The sequence below is a fragment of the Mchenga conophoros genome, linkage group LG13 (assembly GCF_057382185.1).
Source record: "Mchenga conophoros isolate Kocher_MC1m ecotype Shallow Benthic linkage group LG13, M_conophoros_male_GT1.1, whole genome shotgun sequence".
Classification (NCBI taxonomy): Eukaryota; Metazoa; Chordata; class Actinopteri; order Cichliformes; family Cichlidae; genus Mchenga; species Mchenga conophoros.
The window spans coordinates 21,594,413-21,615,946 of NC_140538.1; the positions used below are offsets into that span (position 1 = coordinate 21,594,413).

Genomic DNA, 21,534 nt, shown 5'->3' on the forward strand with positions numbered 1-21,534 from the left:
AGTAACAATCCTTTTCGATGGGTCTGTTTTCCTCAGCACACAATTTCTGTCTTTCAACAGCAACAGATCTGCCCAGTTAGAAAAGGACGGGGACATTGAGCGATAATGAGCCTTTTGTGCTCTGCTTCCATCTCAGAAACTTTTCCACAAAGCAATTCACAGTCCAGCTTGTGAGAGATAACTGGAACTGATGTGAGAGGTTGCCTTTCTATGCTCAGGAGAACCAGGGTTAAGTGTGCTTCACTTATCACCTAAACACAGGCTACAGTAGATTTGTTTGCAAAAAGACAGAGAGCTGTACTTAGATTAAATTAAATAATCAAGTTACACGTGAGTGAAAATGCGCAAATCTAATTTTGACATAGCGCACTGCAAACTGCATGGCATACAGACAGTAGCAGCATAGTAGGAAGTAAGCAGGTTCAAAACAACACGTGCTTGCTGTCTATACTAACCATATGAGCAATCAGGAGACTTCCCAGAGGTTTCATGTTAACCAAACATATGAAAAAAAGTATTGGGTTACACAGCAAGGGCATTTCATAAATAACAGTGCAAACTAAATGTACACAATAGGTGTGTATTTGCTGGAAAGGGGAATTGATTAAAAAGGTGGAGAATTATCGTTTCTGCTTTTATTCTACTTGGAAATAAATCAAAGTGAAAATCAGCAACACAATAGGAAAATTAAATTCAAGAGGAAATGTAAAGTTGCGAGTGGGATGGAGAAACCAAAATGCATCATGTAAGTCCTGCAGTGTGGTTCTCCCAACCTCTATTTATCCGGTTTGGAGTTGCTCCAGGTTACTGAGCTGTATGAGATGTATGTTATTTTTCCAATTTCTTCTCAGGGAGTAAATATAGCCAAAAGCCACTCTGCCAGACTGCAGCTAATCCAAGCATTTCACTCATTATTGCTTTGTGTGCCAGATTTACTCCCTCAGTTTCTTTCAAGCTGAAGTGATAAACTTGTTGCTTCTTCCTTAACACCAGAGACTGAATCTTATGCAGCTTCTTGCTGCTGAGCCAGATTAAATATTGAAGCATAAAATGCTTTCCAATCTCAACTTAATTCCTCGTTAGCCTGTACTACTGTTTAGGAATATCATTTCTTTAAATACAAGTAGCAATAGTTTACCACAATTAAGCAACAAAAAGCACTGTGATGATACCCTGGAGTCCCAAATTTAGCAAACCAAGACTCATAGTATGCATGAGATGACTACACAGAGATCTGGGTTTACGTGGTTCTACTGTAGCAATGTTTGGTCCTGCACAGGGACCTGGTAGCCTGCAGCCCTCTGTGTCTAGCCCCTCCCTACTGGGTAGTGAGCCGTCCTGTGAATGAGGTCTTTGTCCCCGGAGCCAACCCCCGAACAGGCTCCCTATGCAGCTCCCCCTCCTCCTTCCCTTTACTGCCCGGGCGATTGCACATGCTGGACCAAAGCACAACTCTGAACCTTTAACCCCCTCAGCTTTGGCTGTATCACTACGCATTGGCTACTGCAGGGGTGTTTAGCCTGTGGCAAAGTCAAAATGAAGGATCAGGGCATAAAGAGCAAATGTTGTACTTCTAATAACAAATATTGTCTTTTAGGGAAGAAAGAGGGGGTCATAAACTTGAGGTGATAAAGTGAGAGTCTACTTATAAAATGTTATACAATTTCTGTACAACATGGGACTAAAACTCATTTTACAACAAGCCTTGATATTCAAATACCTTCCTTTAAATACAAGTAGCAATAATTTACCACAATTAAGCAACAATTAATTGTCATTGTTGCTTAATTGAGAAACATGAGAAAGAATAAGCTGACATTGATGTTAACATTAATGTACAGCTAAATAATCAGTTAGTCAGTCAAGACTTTGTTCCTAACAAATATTATAATGATTTTTAAGACAAAATGCCTGAATTCTCTGGTTATTTCTGTTTTAAAACTTAAACTAATGTCTTTCAGTTCTGTCCTGATCTAACACATAAAGTGATATGAACATGAAAACTTTAGGGAACATTTCGTACTGGGTGTTTTATACACAGTCTCCCATTTTCAGGGACTAAAAGTTTACTATCAGTTGAATGATAAGAACTTTCATGGTCAGGGTAGGCCTTTCATTTCATGACAAATGAAGCAAACATAATATCTGGAGTTGATTTGATGTATTGTTTGGGGGGGGGGGGGGGGGGGGGGGTTATAGCTTTTCCTGGTAATTTTAAATACAAGACCAAAGAGATGTCCATACCGGTGAGGGGGGTCATCATTAGGTTGATGAAACAAAATGAAGCTATTAGAGAGACGGCACAATTCTTAAAAAGAAGCAATAAACTGACCAGTTCAGGACCAATGAAAGCCCTGAAAGACCACAGAGAACTAAAGTGCGTGATCACAGAATTATTTCCATGGTGAAGAAAAACAGCTTCAAAACTACATCTAATCAAGTCAAGAACACTATCAAGGAGGTAGACGTAACAATATCATGATCTACGGCCAACAGACGACTTCAAAAATTAAAATACAGATGGTTTACAATGAGCAACGAACTACTGGTCACACTCAAAAACAAGAAGGCCAAATGACACTTTGCTAGAAAACATCTAAAAGAATCTGACCAGCTCTACAAAAAGTTTTGTACAGATGAAACCATGGTTAACTTATACCAGAAAGACATAAAGTAAAAGTATGAAGAAGGAAAGAAACAGCTGATTTACAAGCACTTTAAGGGCTTAAAATCCACTAGTTGCTCTTAGAACTGAAGAAGCTTCTCAGATGAGAAGTGAAACGTCTTCAAGGAAACTTAAAGTAATCCAGATACTTTTCTTTCGAATCTCCTTAGATGGTCCAAAGTATTCTATAATATCTATCCAGGACGGTGGAGATAACCAGGAACCGGTAATTGGGCTTCAGTTTTAGGGAGCTGTTGGGTCATCAATGTTTTCTATAGTCACTGAGTAGACTGATCACTAGTGTTTACTGATGATGTGACTGCTGACAGTAGTGGGATTAACTGTGAAGTTTAAAGGATTATGGTCTCGGCTCAGATTCTTTCAATTGCTGCAAAACTGATCAGAGAGCTCATCACACTACAAATGGAGTGAAGGCCCAAAGCACAATAAAGGCAATCCAAGAGTTTCTCAAGCAAAAGAAATGGGATATTCTTCAATGTGCAGGTCAGTCACCTGACCTCAACACTATAGAGCATGATTGCTCTTATTAAATACAAATTTAAATAATAAAACAGACCCACAAGCCTTGAACCTCTGTAAATGGACTGGGTATATATTAACTGGGTATAAAACTGGTTTTATAACCAGTTAATGCAATTTTTTTGTAAAAGCAGTAGAATTAAAACTGGATGTCTGCAATTGTTTGATTGTTTGATAAAGACATAATGACAGTGTAGTGGTGTACAGAGAAAAAACTAAAAATTTGTTCAACAAATTAAGAACCTAACTCTAAACTGTTTGTTTGTTCATAGAGAAACCAAAATGCAGCATGTCTCGTGGCCTGTTGGTTAAGGTTCAAAACTGAAACACTGTCAACCAAATCTTTGCTGCCCTTATTTTTCCGATCACTTTCAATGGTCATAAGAGTCTGCAAAATGTGGTGTTTTGGGAAAATTTACAGTCTTAATGCTAAACTAGCCTAACCAGCTGCTGTCTCCAGCTGTTTGCTGGCAACAAGCACGTTTCTGTCATTATTGAGCTACTGCTTAACTGAAGCTTACAGCAAATGTTGTTTTTTCACATTTAGCACTTTCTCCAGTGCATTCACGATACAGTCAGCAGAGCATTGTTACAAATGCGTACTAACCATGCATGAATGAACGCTGATAACCATTCAGCAGTACAGCAGACAGCCCAAGTGACACAGGACATGGTGACAAATCTCACTGCAGTAAGCAAGGTACAGATGCTGAGGCAGCATAGATGAGTCAGAATAGAATCTACCAACGGAGTGACGATACCCTAAATCAGACTAACTCCATACTTTGTAGCCATCTGAGCGCCAAATACTTCTTTATCTTTGCTGGTAAATGCTTCCACCCTTAGCCTCAAAAGGCAGGGATAGCTCAGTAGGTAGAGTGGTCGCTTGTTCAAAAAGCAGTTTCAATAAATTTGCACAGATGGAGCAGACGTCAAGGGAACTCTTGCTCAACAAGAGTTTACAAAAAAAGGCAAAGAAGGTAACAAAGTATTGCTGTGACAACCCATAATGTGCATCTTCAGCCTCTTTCTGTCTCACTTAAGGTGTCTTGCAGACTTGATTATGCAGAGTCATATGTCTTATGTACGTTCATTCTGCATTGAGTAAGGAGAAAAACAAGAAACAACACTTGTTTTAGGAAGCTTTGTTCCCCCCAAGAGGAACAGGCAAAGAGAAGGAAGTGCTAATAGATAAATCCTTGTGAAATAAAGTCTTTATGTATGAGGTTGTGATACAGAGATAAAGATTATTTTGGGTGGCAACACTCACCTGGTACAGAGAAGTTGCTGGGAGAGCTGAAAACCTCAGTATAAGGTGATCCATCACGGAACCAGCGGATATGAACAGGGCCTGGTGGTCCCACCGCTTCACAGGACAGGGTGAAAGGTGTGTATATTGTTACGTTCTTGTCCTCTGGTTGCTTGACAAATGTTGGCAGCCCTAAGTCAGATTAAAGAAGTGTGAAAGAACTGCGGAACGTGTGGACAAAGAAGTTTTGAATACTCTGGATACTAAAACTCACCTTCTACCCGCATGCTGATCGGATCAGACTCTACCAACATGTTGCTGATACTCAGTCGGCATCGATAATCTCCAGCATCCACTCTCTGCACATGTTTAATGCTGTAATATGTAATGCATAAGGACACATCAGTTTATGTACCTAATCTGTCATATCACACACATTTCACCTTCATGTAATACATACATGACAGTGGAGAGGAGAGTTGATACCCCATCTGTGATGGAGTGGAGCTCATTCATCACCACATGGATGTTTGGCGACAGCTCCTTACTATCCTTCACCCACAGGATGGCGGGCTCCAGTCTGGTATCAGGAATTTCAATGGAACAGTTCAGTTTGGCTTCATGGCCCTCTGACAGCTGAATGGTGCCTACGGTGGGCTTAAAGCGGAGTTTCCTGAGCTCATCTGGACTCAGATACATCCGAGAAACAACTCGAGGTATCACAAGAGGCTCCGAGGTCCTGGAAGGTTGTGCTGTTTACAAAAGGCATGTTAGCTTATGTTAGAATGAATAAATGGTAAAAGGGAAATATACTTGATAAAGATATGGTATTGATTTTACAAGAAAATATTTCATGGAACACTGCTAAGCTTTAAAACAATGTAGAGTAGGTCTGACAGTAAGTAAAGTAAGATTTGAAGTTTGGTGGGAAGGGGTTTTCTCAAACAACTGATTATTAATTTAAAACATTCCAACAACATCTGGATGTTTCGTTTTTTTTTGTTTTTTATTTTATTTTATTGATTAGCATTCAAATTCATGGATGGATGTTTCGTTTTCACTGTGAGAAACGTTTCTTCACCCATCCCAGTGACTTCTTCAGACCGAAACTAGTACCATTGCCTAACAATGACCTCACGACCCATTGTTAGTCAGTGGTACCATTTTCAATAGATGAACTGTTTATAAGGTTGGGGAAACCTGCAGGCAGTTGAGACTGAAGAGGTCACTTAGGTGAAAACGCACTCTCCCACTGAAACGCAACGTGTTTGAGCATGCATCGGGACAGTTAGAAACATTATAAAATTTCAGAGAAAAAAGTGGAAATTATCGTAACAATTAATCAGGGCAAGGGTTATTTACTGCATATTATTTAACAGAGTGGAAAAAGAACACATTGGATTTGCTTTTTAAAGAGCACGCATAGCATAATTGGGCCACGCAAGGAGAAAAACAAGGTGATTTACGCAGTCAGCATTGTTGAAGCTTTTCTATGAATTATAACTCACGGGATTTTTAATTTATAGCTATCCTGACGCGCTCTCACTCCCACCGTTCCGTTTATGCCACATTTTGTGACTTAATTAAAAAGCAAAATGCTACAAAAAGAAATCCAAAGAAACCTTCTCGGTTTTCCAGCGACTGATACAAAACTATTTAACCAGATATTTAAATCTGTCCCAGCTGCGGTCCGTCATACTTCTCTCTCTGCAAAGTAGTGGACAGGAGACCCGGACCGAGCTCTGAACTTTATGAGAATGATGTCAGTGCAGCAAAACACAGTCTTTGAAAGAAAATTAACAACTTACCGCTGACAGGAATCCACACAAGTATTGCTATAGTCGTAGAAAACAAAACCACCCAATCGGGTTTTTCTGATTTCTTTGCCATGACCGGTCCCGAGAACTTAAACTGCTTCTTTTCGTCCCACAGCACAGGTCCGCAAGCGTTTTAAATATGACGGGATTGTGCCAAAACGCACAATTCAGCTGCGACAATATCCAACATCACCCAGCAGAGTGGCTTCAGCGTCGCTTGTGTAAATAGTTGCAACACCACGTAGCTGAAGAGGGGGGAAAACGTTTACCATGTGGGACGTCACAGATGGAATCCCACGAAGGCGGGACTGCGTGTGGAAATACTAGAGACTATAGAACATATAGATGATATATCTTTATGCTGTCTGTGGGAAATACTGAAAGTCAGCCTGAAGTCAGCTGTAAAAGTAGGATTATTACAATCACTCAATAAAACTAGATAATATAGTTAGTATTTATTTTTCTGTTATTTCTTTTCTATTGTTTTCTTAATTTCTATTGAAAAAAGTTGCAAATAATCTATTACCTAATAAGAAAAACTTATATGAAACCTACAGAGGAACACAAGATCTCTTTAATCTTAGAGTTACAAAAATAACAACAAAACAAAAGCTACTACTAAATCAAACTACTCCACCACGTGGTCACTTTTGCTACTGATCTTCCACAAATAGAATAAGAATCCAAGGTCCATTTAGAAGCTGTTGTTGAAATTTCAGTCATGTTCTAGGAACGCTGTTCAGTTACTGTTAGAGTTTAGGTGCTTGTTTTTATCACATTACTGTATTTTCTCGTGAACAGTAATGCTGAGAGTCAACATTTTTTCTTTTTGTTATTATTATTGTGTATTTTATTTTATTTTCAGTTGTTACATACGTGACAGACATGACTAGGGGAAAGGAAAGGGAGCAAGAAAGACAGGGAGTAGAAGAAAAACAGCGGGGAAGAGGAACCGTGCGACTCTCTCGGAAAGAGCTGAGGAGAGCCTGAGATGAGGGGTCACCCAGCAGCCGAATAACAGAAGCCAGAGGGGTTTGCAATGACGTGCCTGTGAGCTCCGCCAGCAGCCACCTGTGCCAGAGTGGACCGAGCCCCAGGTCCAGAGGCAGAGGGTACCCCACCCCCAAAGGGGCCTCACCGACAAGCAGTCACTGGGAGTGAGCCGGTGCGTACCTGAATGCCCAGCCCCGAACACCAAGAGCCACCAATGCACCGATGTCTGAGGGCACCAGCATTGGGAGTGGTGGGCGGAGATAGCATCCATACCTTGGAGGGCCTGAGATGTCCCTAGAGAGGTGGCGTCTAATACCGGACCTGACATATAGACACAGACAAACAGGCACACACAGATACGAACATCCATTCCGACCCCCATGCACACATATGCAAATATTCAGCACTCACCCAACCTAGAGACAGACATAGAGAGACACTGTACACACAATCACACTCCCCAAACTTACTCTGCACCCCAGATCTAGGTACCCTTACTGCTAGAGGGGTAAACTGCACCCAGAACCAGGAGGTGTTACCCTTTTCCCTGGGGTGGAGAGAAGCAGACTGCCCCCAACTCCACAGTAGCAGGGAGGCCCCACATTCCAGACCCCAATCGGACAGCCAACTCCTCCTCCCAGCACCCCCGCCCCGACGGGCAACAGAGAACGGGGGTGTAAAGACTCCAAACCTCCCTCCGCCCATTCATATGTAGTGTTGATGCATGTGTGTTCTAAGGTGCATTTAAAACCATGGAGCTACCTGCCAGAGAGCAGTAGGTTCAAAATGTATTCTTGAGAGGAGTCGAAAAAGCAACACTTCAACGTCCATCAAGCTTTCTTCTGTAGATTCTTGTTTGGCATTATTGATTGATGGCCACATTGCATTTCTCATTGTAAAGCTTCACCAAACATTATCAGTGTTAACGGTTACATTTTAACTTTCTCTCTCCTGACCAGTCAGCACTCTCCTCTGGAAACACCTGTGGAGTGGGTTTAAACTCAAGCAGGATTTTTGAGACGATATCATATACTAGATATTACTCAGTTCTTTGTGCAACTTCACAGAATGCAAATTCACAAGTGCTTATACTTTCTGATAACAAATCAGACCATCTCCAAAAGTGCATCAGCATCTTCTTGACAGATGTTTGTATCTCCTTCCTCTTTCAGGTACGAGGTTTGACACAGTATTACATGCAGTTTAATTCCTGTGTAGGATCACTCATTCTCACATCCTGATTGCCTTTTCCGTGGAATACTTACTTGTGCAGTCCAGATATGGAAAAGGAGGAAAACAAAAACTTAAAGTAAATGTTTGGTTTTGAAAGTTAGATCCATAATTTGCTGGACACAGACACACATGTTGTAGTTTTGTCCCTGTACACCACTACAGTGGATTTTAAATCAAACAATCAAGATAAGATTCAAGCACAGACTTCCAGTTCAATTGTTTTTCAAAAAACAATAAAAAATCAGAGGCTCAAAAGTAATTGTACAAAGTAACATAAACCTAAACACAAGGGATGTTTTAATACTTTAATCCTTTATAATTAATGACTGCCTCCCTTGAAATACTCTCCCAGGCCTTTACTGCAGCTGCTTTCAGTTGCTTCTTGTTTGTGGGTCTCTCAGTTTTGTCTTCAGTAACTGAGAAGCTGACTTGGCCACTGAAGAATATCCCATTTCTTTGCCTTGAGAAACTCTCTCTGCTTGTGCAGTGTGCTTTGGGTCATTGTCCATCTGTACTGTGAAGCACTGTCTGATTGGCTGTGCAGCATTTGGTTGAATCTGAGCAGAGATCATGGCCCAGCACACTTAACAGTTCATTCTGCTACTTATATCAGCAGATACATCGTCAATAATCACCTCTGATCCAGACTCACTGACAGCCATACATTGCTATAGCGCCATAACATTGCCTCCACCATGTTTGACTGATAATGTAACATGATTTAAATCATAAGTCTCCCTCATTTGCACACACATTAATTCTGGCCTCATTTTTAAACAGTGAAAACCATGCATTCAACCTGTGCATTAGTATGAGTACTTTAATTTGTCATGAAATATCAAGGGAGTAGGCAACACCTTGTCAGTCAACTGTCCAATTATTTTCTGAACAGGGCTTGCTGTGGGCAGATCAGGTAGTTGTGCAAGTGCAGAAAATTCCAGTTATTATTGCACTGCAACTGTGAGCAAGCTTACATTAAGCACATTTTGGATAGTAAAGTAGTCAGTTAATTACACAGTGCTCCTGAAAGCTAAACAAGAATGATGGGAAGGAGGCAGGAGCACAACACACAGGTCCTGTATTGTAAATATCATCATCGTTTGTAAGACAAACACAGACTGAGCATTTTTATATGCTGGGTTTTAAATGCTGGGATGAGTTTAATTTCATTTAGGAATACTTTGCATTGTTAAAGTTTTCTTGGTGTGCATTATAATTCAACCTTCAAATCGTTCCTGTAGCATCAACACACCTCCTTCTGTGGTGTTGCTCTCGACCCACTTGCTGTTTGGAGAGGCGCCCTGTTCGTTACTGCAGGAAACACTCAGGTTGTACTTCGTCATAGCCTGCAGTCCAGGGACTTCACTGTGAAAAGGCGGCACTGTGACGTTGATGAACCTGGTGGTCGTCACTTCCCCTTCCCTCCGACTGACCTCTCTAACCTTAGATCGGAGAACATGTGATCAGTATGACGCTGTTAAACAATGGCACAGTTTGGATTAAACATGGGGCTTACTCTGATTCGGCACGTGGTGAGTGGAGAGAAGCCATCGTGCCCAGGAGTCCAGCTCAACGTCAGCTTATTGGACTGCCTCTCTGTCACAGTAACATGAGTGGGAGGTCTGGGACGAACTAGAAAACACCAAAAAAAAACAAACAATAACAACCCAGTATCAGCTACCATCTTGTAAAGCATTGGCATGGGCTTCATAACACTGACGTGTGCTTCTCTGGATGTGGTGATGCCCTTTGTGTTGTTAGCTTCACAGCTGAACCGAGTGCATTTATCCACACCTGCAGTTGAGATTTTTGAGTGAATCATGTAGCACTTCAGGGCAGCGTGAAACAAAAACAACCAGTCTTCAAGGTTATGACAGCACTGACTCAGCCCTGCTGTTATTAATCTATAACACAAAGGCAGAGCACAAACCAGCAACACACATCGTCGCCACTCTCAAACTGATTTGTTTATGTGTCAAAGATGAATCTGGGGCAAGACTGGCATGCCATTCTGAATCAAGAAGTGAGAGTGAGGCCCGGCTGAAACATCATAGGAAAAAAAAAATCTCCATTAAGAATGATTCACTCCTTGGGGGCGCTAGTGAGGCATGTGCGCGTGAAGTCCCCCGGGATAGCTGGTGAAAATGTGTTTGACGTGCTCAAACACATTTTTTCATCAAATTCATAACCTGCTGAATACTGTGGATATATTTCTTGGAGCTTCTCGATAATGGTGAAGCCCAAACTTCGAACGTGAGTGAAGTTGGCCCCCCCACCTTCTTCAAATCCAACAAAAGTGGTATCAAACATTTGTGCTACGTTTGTGCTGGTTTGTGCTGCAAAAATTTCATTTGTGCCGCTATCATTTTAAAGATATTAATAAAAATTTCTAGAGGTCATCAGAGGTCAACCAGCCCCCCCACATTACCCAAATCAAACAAATTTGATGTCAAACTTTTGTGCTACGTTTGTGCTGGTTTGTGCTGCACCATGTCTTAGATTTTAATGATGATTTTAACCATGATTTTAATTGTGTGTTGGACCCCTACCTTGACAGGTCTTCTTTAACTAAGTAGGTCAGGAACAACTCCAGTGCTTTTCTTAACACTTTTACTGATAATTCGAATGTGTCTGATGTTTGGAGAATTGCAAACCCCACTGGTAGGGATTACTCTTTCTTTTCAACTAGGCATAATTCATATAGTAGAAGTGACTACTTTCTTTTGGATGCCAAATTAATGCTGTATGTCATTGACACAAAATATCACAATATTGTCATCTCGGACCACTCCCCTGTCACATTAACCTTAAACATCCAAAATGCAACTAGACCACAGCAAACATGGAGGCTTAACTTCGATTGGCTAAACCCTCTATAGGATTTTCATGAATATTTCGAAACACGGATCTCTCTGTATTTTGATGTAAATGACAACTCAGAAACTAAGCCTGCTACACTTTGGGAGGCCTTTAAGGCCTATTTAAGGAGTGCTATTATCTCTTTTGAATTAGCCAGAAGGAAGAGAAACCGGGCTAAGCTCCTTGACTTGGGCAGGCAAATTAAAGATTTGGATAAAGAGAACGCCCAAATGCCATCCACTATGCTACATAAATAATACTGTCTTTAAAATATGAATATAATAATCTACTCTCAGCAAAAATCCCACTACTGTTGATAGTAGTGGGATTAACTGTGAAGTTTAAAGGATTATGGTCTCTCCTCAGATTCAAATGCTGCAAAACTGATCAGAGAGCTCATCACACTACAAATGAAGTGAAGGTCCAAAGCACACGAAAAGCAATCCAAGAGTTTCTCAAGCAAAAGAAATGGGATATTCTTCAATGTGCAGGTCAGTCACCTGACCTCAACACAATAGAGCATGATTGCTCTTATTAAATACAAATTTGAATAATAAAAGACATCCACAAGCCTTGAGCCTCTGTAAATGGACTGGGTATAAAACTGGTTCGAATTCTTATATTATAATGATTTTTAAGACAAAATGCCTGAATTCTCTGGTTATTTCTGTTTTAAAACTTAAACTAATGTCTTTCAGTTCTGTCCTGATCTAACACATAAAGTGATATGAACATGAAAACTTTAGGGAACATTTCGTACTGGGTGTTTTATACACAGTCTCCCATTTTCAGGGACTAAAAGTTTACTATCAGTTGAATGATAAGAACTTTCATGGTCAGGGTAGGCCTTTCATTTCATGACAAATGAAGCAAACATAATATCTGGAGTTGATTTGATGTATTGTTGTGGGGGGGGGTTATAGCTTTTCCTGGTAATTTTAAATACAAGACCAAAGAGATGTCCATACCGGTGAGGGGGGTCATCATTAGGTTGATGAAACAAAATGAAGCTATTAGAGAGACAGCACAATTCTTAAAAAGAAGCAATAAACTGACCAGTTCAGGACCAATGAAAGCCCTGAAAGACCACAGAGAACTAAAGTGCGTGATCACAGAATTATTTCCATGGTGAAGAAAAACAGCTTCAAAACTACATCTAATCAAGTCAAGAACACTATCAAGGAGGTAGACGTAACAATATCATGATCTACGGCCAACAGACGACTTCAAAAATTAAAATACAGATGGTTTACAATGAGCAACGAACTACTGGTCACACTCAAAAACAAGAAGGCCAAATGACACTTTGCTAGAAAACATCTAAAAGAATCTGACCAGCTTTACAAAAAGTTTTGTACAGATGAAACCAAGGTTAACTTATACCAGAAAGACATAAAGTAAAAGTATGAAGAAGGAAAGAAACAGCTGATTTACAAGCACTTTAAGGGCTTAAAATCTGGGACTCCCTACTAGTTGCTCTTAGAACTGAAGAAGCTTCTCAGATGAGAAGTGAAACGTCTTCAAGGAAACTTAAAGTAATCCAGATACTTTTCTTTCGAATCTCCTTAGATGGTCCAAAGTATTCTATAATATCTATCCAGGACGGTGGAGATAACCAGGAACCGGTAATTGGGCTTCAGTTTTAGGGAGCTGTTGGGTCATCAATGTTTTCTATAGTCACTGAGTAGACTGATCACTAGTGTTTACTGATGATGTGACTGCTGACAGTAGTGGGATTAACTGTGAAGTTTAAAGGATTATGGTCTCGGCTCAGATTCTTTCAATTGCTGCAAAACTGATCAGAGAGCTCATCACACTACAAATGGAGTGAAGGCCCAAAGCACAATAAAGGCAATCCAAGAGTTTCTCAAGCAAAAGAAATGGGATATTCTTCAATGTGCAGGTCAGTCACCTGACCTCAACACTATAGAGCATGATTGCTCTTATTAAATACAAATTTAAATAATAAAACAGACCCACAAGCCTTGAACCTCTGTAAATGGACTGGGTATATATTAACTGGGTATAAAACTGGTTTTATAACCAGTTAATGCAATTTTTTTGTAAAAGCAGTAGAATTAAAACTGGATGTCTGCAATTGTTTGATTGTTTGATAAAGACATAATGACAGTGTAGTGGTGTACAGAGAAAAAACTAAAAATTTGTTCAACAAATTAAGAACCTAACTCTAAACTGTTTGTTTGTTCATAGAGAAACCAAAATGCAGCATGTCTCGTGGCCTGTTGGTTAAGGTTCAAAATTGAAATACTGTCAACCAAATCTTTGCTGCCCTTATTTTTCCGATCACTTTTAATGGTCATAAGAATCTGCAAAATGTGGTGTTTTGGGAAAATTTACAGTCTTAATGCTAAGCTAGCCTAATCCCCAGACTTGTAAAACTATATTGTTACGTTCTTGTCCTCTGGTTGCTGGACAAATGTTGGCAGCCCTAAGTCAGATTAAAGAAGTGTGAAAGAACTGAGAAACGTGTGGACAAAGAAGTTTTGAATACTCTGGATACTAAAACTCACCTTCTACCCGAATGCTGATCGGATCAGACTCTACCAACATGTTGCTGATACTCAGTCGGCATCGATAATCTCCAGTATCCACTCTCTGCACATGTTTAATGCTGTAATATGTAATGCATAAAAACACTTCAGTTTATGTACCTAACCTGTCATATCACACACATTTCACCTTCATGTGATACATACATGACAGTGGAGAGGAGAGTTGATACCCCATCTGTGATGGAGTGGAGCTCATACATCACCACATGGATGTTTGGCGACAGCTCCTTACTATCCTTCACCCACAGGATGGCGGGCTCCAGTCTGGTATCAGGAATTTCAATGGAACAGTTCAGTTTGGCTTCATGGCCCTCTGACAGCTGAATGGTGCCTACGGTGGGCTTAAAGCGGAGTTTCCTGAGCTCATCTGGACTCAGATACATCCGAGAAACAACTCGAGGTATCACAAGAGGCTCCGAGGTCCCGGAAGGTTGTGCTGTTTACAAAAGGCATGTTAGCTTATGTTAGAATGAATAAATGGTAAAAGGGAAATATACTTGATAAAGATATGGTATTGATTTTACAAGAAAATATTTCATGGAACACTGCTAAGCTTTAAAACAATGTAGAGTAGGTCTGACAGTAAGTAAAGTAAGATTTGAAGTTTGGTGGGAAGGGGTTTTCTCAAACAACTGATTATTAATTTAAAACATTCCAACAACATCTGGATGTTTCGTTTTCACTGTGAGAAACGTTTCTTCACCCATCCCAGTGACTTTTTCAGACCGAAACTAGTACCATTGCCTAACAATGACCTCACGACCCATTGTTAGTCAGTGGTACCATTTTCAGTCATTATATAGATGAACTGTTTATAAGGTTGGGGAAACCTGCAGGCAGTCATGACAAAAAAAAAAGCCTACATTGATGTTAACATTAATGTAGAGTGAAATAATCAGTTAGTCAAGACAAATTCCCTGAATTCTCTGGTTAATTCTGTTTTAAAACTTAAACTAATGTCTTTCAGTTCTGTCCTGATCTAACACATAAAGTGATATGAACATGAAAACTTTAGGGAACATTTCGTACTGGGTGTTTTATACACAGTCTCCCATTTTCAGGGACTAAAAGTTTACTATCAGTTGAATGATAAGAACTTTCATGGTCAGGGTAGGCCTTTCATTTCATGACAAATGAAGCAAACATAATATCTGGAGTTGATTTGATGTATTGTTGTGGGGGGGTTATAGCTTTTCCTGGTAATTTTAAATACAAGACCAAAGAGATGTCCATACCGGTGAGGGGGGCCATCATTAGGTTGATGAAACAAAATGAAGCTATTAGAGAGACAGCACAATTCTTAAAAAGAAGCAATAAACTGACCAGTTCAGGACCAATGAAAGCCCTGAAAGACCACAGAGAACTAAAGTGCGTGATCACAGAATTATTTCCATGGTGAAGAAAAACAGCTTCAAAACTACATCTAATCAAGTCAAGAACACTATCAAGGAGGTAGACGTAACAATATCATGATCTACGGCCAACAGACGACTTCAAAAATTAAAATACAGATGGTTTACAATGAGCAACGAACTACTGGTCACACTCAAAAACAAGAAGGCCAAATGACACTTTGCTAGAAAACATCTAAAAGAATCTGACCAGCTTTACAAAAAGTTTTGTACAGATGAAACCAAGGTTAACTTATACCAGAAAGACATAAAGTAAAAGTATGAAGAAGGAAAGAAACAGCTGCTGGTCCAAAATGTCTGTGAAGGTTCTCAGTCATTTAAGTCATCGTAGTCTATGGAGCTTGGAAAGAAAAGCGTCTGGACTTCTTTAGGTTTCTCTCACATCCTGGGCCATTTGATCTCAGTAAATCACATGATAAAGTGGGGTCAGGTTTTACAATGGGTTAACTCGAAACCTTGGCTGATTGTGACCCACACCTTGGCTTGTGTGATTGGGTAGAGGATCAACAGGGGATCAATAACCCTCTTGGGAATTAGCGGTTAACAACATGGTCACTTTACTTGGACGTTTTCTAACTGTCTTCATTGGAATCTGCTTTCAAGGTGAGTAACATTGGTCGTAACTATAAGGAAAGAGAGCTACAAAAGTTGGAACATGTTTTGAATTTATGGCATGAGGCGTCTTTTTCTATTTTACCAAAATGTTTGCTTTAGCTAATGTAACTTTAGCCGACAAGGTCCAGCTTGTGTGTCATGACAAAACTTAACCTAATAAACTGACATGTGGCCTTTTTTATGGGTTTAATGTAGCACGGACAAAATCAAAAGTATTGTGCCTCTAGCTTTAAGGTTTCACATTCAACCACTGTTGCGATATTAGCAAGCTAATTCAGCTAATTAATAAAGCTCATTTCATATTGTCTCTGTACTTGTAAATTTCTTTCAAGTTCACAGGCTGTTGTATTTTGGTGGAAGTTCATTTTGGCAATATTTCCAATAACTGACTGGGTTCAAAAATAACTTTTGGCAGGACTGCTATGCTTGATGTCATCTGTTTACCCCTATGTAATCACTTAAGTTGTTATGTACTGCTGCATGCTAAGCTGCAAGAGTGCACTGAGGATTGAGACAAAATATGGTCTGCAAACCAGCATTATATTAGTTTTTATCAGATTGTCCTCCAGTGTGATTATTTCTTGCAGTAATGATATTGTACAATTATTACTTTCCCTGAAATACTTTATGCTTAACAACAGCTCCATATTTTTGAACTCTTGTGATCAGTATGACCAAATTGTGTGAGTTTCCATACTAATAATTAATAATGAATAATAACTAATAATTGGTATCAGAGACACTGATTTTTGGCATGGTATACTGCAGAAGTCCCTTGGGTTGTTTCTGATTGTGTGTGTGTGTGTGTGTGTGTGTGTGTGTGCATAATTTAGCTTTTAATTTAACTGCATTCCCTGTGTTGTAACAATAATAACATTGTTTATATACAACAATATAATTATAACATATATCTTTATTTTATTTTAGGTCTGTGAAGCCAAACTTGATGCTGGGCATTTATTTTTGTCAATGGAGTCAAATGGTAAGTTACCTTTTGTGTATTTTTTCATACGGGAAACACCACAGATTATATTGTAATTTAATAGCTCTGTAGAACAAATGATATAAAGATTGTAGTGTCAGGGTAACTTCTGAAGAAGTAATATTGCGCTATCGATGATCACATGCAGGTGGCATAAACTAAATATTCAGAAACGCTACCAACAAATGATTCATTAACAAAAGCAATGGAGCAGACTTTTTAGGGTCTTGTGGTTGTAATAAAATCCATAACTGAAGGTTTGTCACATAAGAGTCGTTTTCACACTCATTCTACTTTAAAAGATTTCAAGACAGAGCTTGTTGTTCTCTGAACATGCTTGTTCGCTGAACAGCAGATAACGTGCATCTTTTTGTTTGTTTGCTTATGTGTGTGTGTGTGTTTTCTCTAATGGGCCTCAGATGACAGTTTGCCTAAATTTAGGTCTCAAAGCATTTTTAAAAAATTCTGCCTGTACTCCCCACCCCTCTTCTTCCATTGCTCAGGCTGAAGCAGAATTTGCCCAACTCACATCTGTTGACCTGAAAGGGTCCCGCTTTGCTGTGCTTGACCAATATGGAGAGGTTCATGGAACTGTACAAAACCAAGAGCGGCATAGCAGGGCTATAGGCTCATAAAATGCTTCGATGATGATGTAAGTGTTCAACTGCTAAATGTTCTCCTTTGTTTAAGTTTTAGGTTATCCAGTTCAACTGATGAACTCTTTCAAAGAAAGCTGATAAGTAAAGTCTGTCATCATATTTCACAACTGGACACTTAGTGTGTTAACTTTTACAGAATCGGTGTATATTGGTGATAGGTTGGGTATCATATTCTGCTTGAATGTGCTGATCAGCCTGACTCAAATTAAAAGATATCAAAAATATTAAAACAAACAAGACAGGTGTAATTGACCCAGTTATCTCCAATGATAATCATATATTGATGGAATTATTTAGCAAAAAGCTGTGAATTTGTAGCTGTCTACATGCTTCATAAATACTGTTTAAAAAGTTTTATTGTTTTCTTTTTGACTTCTTTGACCAGAGCTCTACACAAAGGAAGAGGACAGAGGACCTCATTTTCTTAAGGAAGATCCCTCACACACTTTCAAGACTGTGAAGGTTAGCATCGTTTCTTTTAGTTAATTCAATAATTACACCACCAGAGTGGATTTAAATCAAACAATCAAGATGTGATTGAAGTGCAGACTTTAGGCTTTAACTCAAAGGGTTAACACCCTACTCCCTGTGGATGCCACAAGATAACATCTATACTCTTTCCTTACCAAATGTATTATTATGAGATCTGTGACACTGGATTTGGTCTGGGTTTCAGAGATACTAACTGGCAAACTAGCATTAATGTTAGTTTCTTGTGTTTACTCATGTCTTCACCAGGGTCTTTGACATTTCGCTGCTGTACTGTTCACTACAGCTTTGCGTTTGATTTCTCACATTGTATATTGTAATGGCTGAGATATTAGGTTATTTAAGGGGTTGCAGTGGCTACTACAGCTGTCGGGGGCAATACTTGGGTGAAATGTCCTGGACCCTGGAAAAGAGATTGTGTAGACTGGGTAAGCAGTTAAAGGTCACTGGCCCAGAGTCATTGGACAGCTGGGTAAAGCTGGATGTTGATATTCAGTGCCAGTTATGTAACCTGTCCAGCCAACCTGCTCTTTTTTCATGCTGTTAATATAAGAGGAAAAAAAATCTGTTACTGATTAAAGAAGCATTGTCTGTGGAGCCACATTCTGATCCTGCAGTTTAGCTTCAGTTTTCACATTTCATGTATTCTCAGTTACATTTGACTCAGAGCACAGCCAATATTTAGCACAGGTAAATTTAAATTTAAATTTTTGTTTGCATTCTGCAAATGAAGACATGCTCTGTTAATTATGAACATGGTCTTTGTTTAAAGCAAGAAATGGATTTGTAACATGGGGGTGCATATCTCATTCTGAAAAAAACTTCAACAACTAATAAGTGTTACCCAAAGTCAATCACCATCATCCAAGGCATCAGTATGGCTCTTCTTTGGAAAGACATGAATTCTAAAGCACAAGGGACATTGTGTATTTTTCTAAGTCAAGTATGGTAAATATTTTTTTGTTCTTTTTGTCTTTGAACCCTTTTATAACCCACAGATATTGAAGACACGTTTACTAAGAGTTGAAAGTTGGCATTGTGATGGTGAAAAAAAAAGGCATCATCGATGTGTTGGTTGTCCTTTATGCGGCAGTAATCCTGTCTAATCTGAGGGATGTCCTGAGTGCCATTTCCATGCTGATGGGTCTTCTTTTTGCCCTCAACATAGACTATCCAAAGGAACTTAAGTACACCTTTGAAGTCATTCAGAAGGTCGTCATGAACATTGGTGGAAAGCAGTGCTCCTCACTTGTGCATGGTCTAAGAAACAGACTCTTGCGGAAAGTCATGCAGACATGTCCTCTGGTTGCTTGACAAATGTTGGCAGACATAAGTCAGATTAAAGAAGTGTGAAAGAACTGAGAAACGTGTGGACAAAGAAGTTTTGAATACTCTGGATACTAAAACTCACCTTCTACCCGAATGCTGATCGGATCAGACTCTACCAACATGTTGCTGATACCTAGTCGGCATCGATAATCTCCAGTATCCACTCTCTGCACATGTTTAATGCTGTAATATGTAATGCATAAGGACACTTCAGTTTATGTACCTAACCTGTCATATCACACACATTTCACCTTCATGTGATACATACATGACAGTGGAGAGGAGAGTTGATACCCCATCTGTGATGGAGTGGAGCTCATACATCACCACATGGATGTTTGGTGACAGCTCCTTACTATCCTTCACCCACAGGATGGCGGGCTCCAGTCTGGTATCAGGAATTTCAATGGAACAGTTCAGTTTGGCTTCATGGCCCTCTGACAGCTGAATGGTGCCTACTGTGGGCTTAAAGCGGAGTTTCCTGAGCTCATCTGGACTCAGATACATCCGAGAAACAACTCGAGGTATCACAAGAGGCTCCGAGGTCCCGGAAGGTTGTGCTGTTTACAAAAGGCATGTTAGCTTATGTTAGAATGAATAAATGGTAAAATGGAAATACAGTTTATGCAGTCAGCATTTTTGAAACTTTTCTATGAATTATAACTCACGGGATTTTTAATTTATAGCTATCCTGACGCGCTCTCACTCCCACCGTTCCGTTTATGCCACATTTTGTGACTTAATTAAAAAGCAAAATGCTACAAAAAGAAATCCAAAGAAACCTTCTCGGTTTTCCAGCGACTGATACAAAACTATTTAATCAGATATTTAAATCTGTCCCAGCTGCGGTCCGTCATACTTCCCTCTCTGCAAAGTAGTGGACAGGAGACCCGGACCGAGCTCTGAACTTTATGAGAATGATGTCAGTGCAGCAAAACACAGTCTTTGAAAGAAAATTAACAACTTACCGCTGACAGGAATCCACACAAGTATTGCTATAGTCGTAGAAAACAAAACCACCCAATCGGGTTTTTCTGATTTCTTTGCCATGACCGGTCCCGAGAACTTAAACTGCTTCTTTTCGTCCCACAGCACAGGTCCGCAAGCGTTTTAAATATGACGGGATTGTGCCAAAACGCACAATTCAGCTGCGACAATATCCAACATCACCCAGCAGAGTGGCTTCAGCGTCGCTTGTGTAAATAGTTGCAACACCACGTAGCTGAAGAGGGGGAAAAACGTTTACCATGTGGGACGTCACAGATGGAATCCCACGAAGGCGGGACTGCGTGTGGAAATACTAGAGACTATAGAACATATAGATTATATATCTTTATGCTGTCTGTGGGAAATACTGAAAGTCAGCCTGAAGTCAGCTGTAAAAGTAGGATTATTACAATCACTCAATAAAACTAGATAATATAGTTAGTATTTATTTTTCTGTTATTTCTTTTCTATTGTTTTCTTAATTTCTATTGAAAAAAGTTGCAAATAATCCATTACCTAATAAGAAAAACTTATATGAAACCTACAGAGGAACACAAGATCTCTTTAATCTTAGAGTTACAAAAATAACAACAAAACAAAAGCTACTACTAAATCAAACTACTCCACCACGTGGTCACTTTTGCTACTGATCTTCCACAAATAGAATAAGAATCCAAGGTCCATTTAGAAGCTGTTGTTGAAATTTCAGTCATGTTCTAGGAACGCTGTTCAGTTACTGTTGGAGTTTAGGTGCTTGTTTTTAATCACATTACTGTATTTTCTCGTGAACAGTAATGCTGAGAGTCAACATTTTTTCTTTTTGTTATTATTATTGTGTATTTTATTTTATTTTCAGTTGTTACATACGTGACAGACATGACTAGGGGAAAGGAAAGGGAGCAAGAAAGACAGGGAGTAGAAAAACAGCGAGGAACATGGCATTTAGTTGTTTAGGAAGGGGGGGAAGTTTTAGGAGTGACGTGAGAGATTTTTGACGTTTAGCGAAAATCTTGTGTAGTTAGTGTGTAGTGTAGTCAATAGTTTTGTTGTGTGTGTCAGAACAATGAGGTGACTACTGAATGTTACAGGTGTTACAGGAGTGCTAAATCTCCTGTTGTCAGGCCTGCAGGTA

General features: G+C 39.6%; 1 protein-coding gene across 2 annotated transcripts in view; it reads right to left on the reverse strand.

The window, feature by feature from the left end:
- mertka (c-mer proto-oncogene tyrosine kinase a) overlaps positions 1-20,605 on the reverse strand; it is a 29,768-nt gene extending 9,163 nt beyond the window's left edge. Inside the window, exons 1-8 of one of the 2 annotated variants that reach the window (XM_085297192.1) lie at positions 20,384-20,605; positions 19,684-19,975; positions 19,498-19,598; positions 14,074-14,365; positions 13,888-13,988; positions 4,915-5,206; positions 4,729-4,829; positions 4,476-4,646 (exon numbers count right to left, since the gene is read on the reverse strand). In XM_085297192.1, coding sequence (XP_085153318.1) covers positions 4,476-4,646; positions 4,729-4,829; positions 4,915-5,206; positions 13,888-13,988; positions 14,074-14,365; positions 19,498-19,598; positions 19,684-19,975; positions 20,384-20,465 — 1,432 coding nt within the window. In that variant the 5' untranslated portion in view covers positions 20,466-20,605. Of the gene's footprint in view, positions 1-4,475; positions 4,647-4,728; positions 4,830-4,914; positions 5,207-6,262; positions 6,511-13,887; positions 13,989-14,073; positions 14,366-19,497; positions 19,599-19,683; positions 19,976-20,383 lie in introns of those variants that run through there. The other variant, XM_085297190.1, reaches the window with a different exon arrangement.
- Positions 20,606-21,534: the final 929 nt, after the last annotated feature.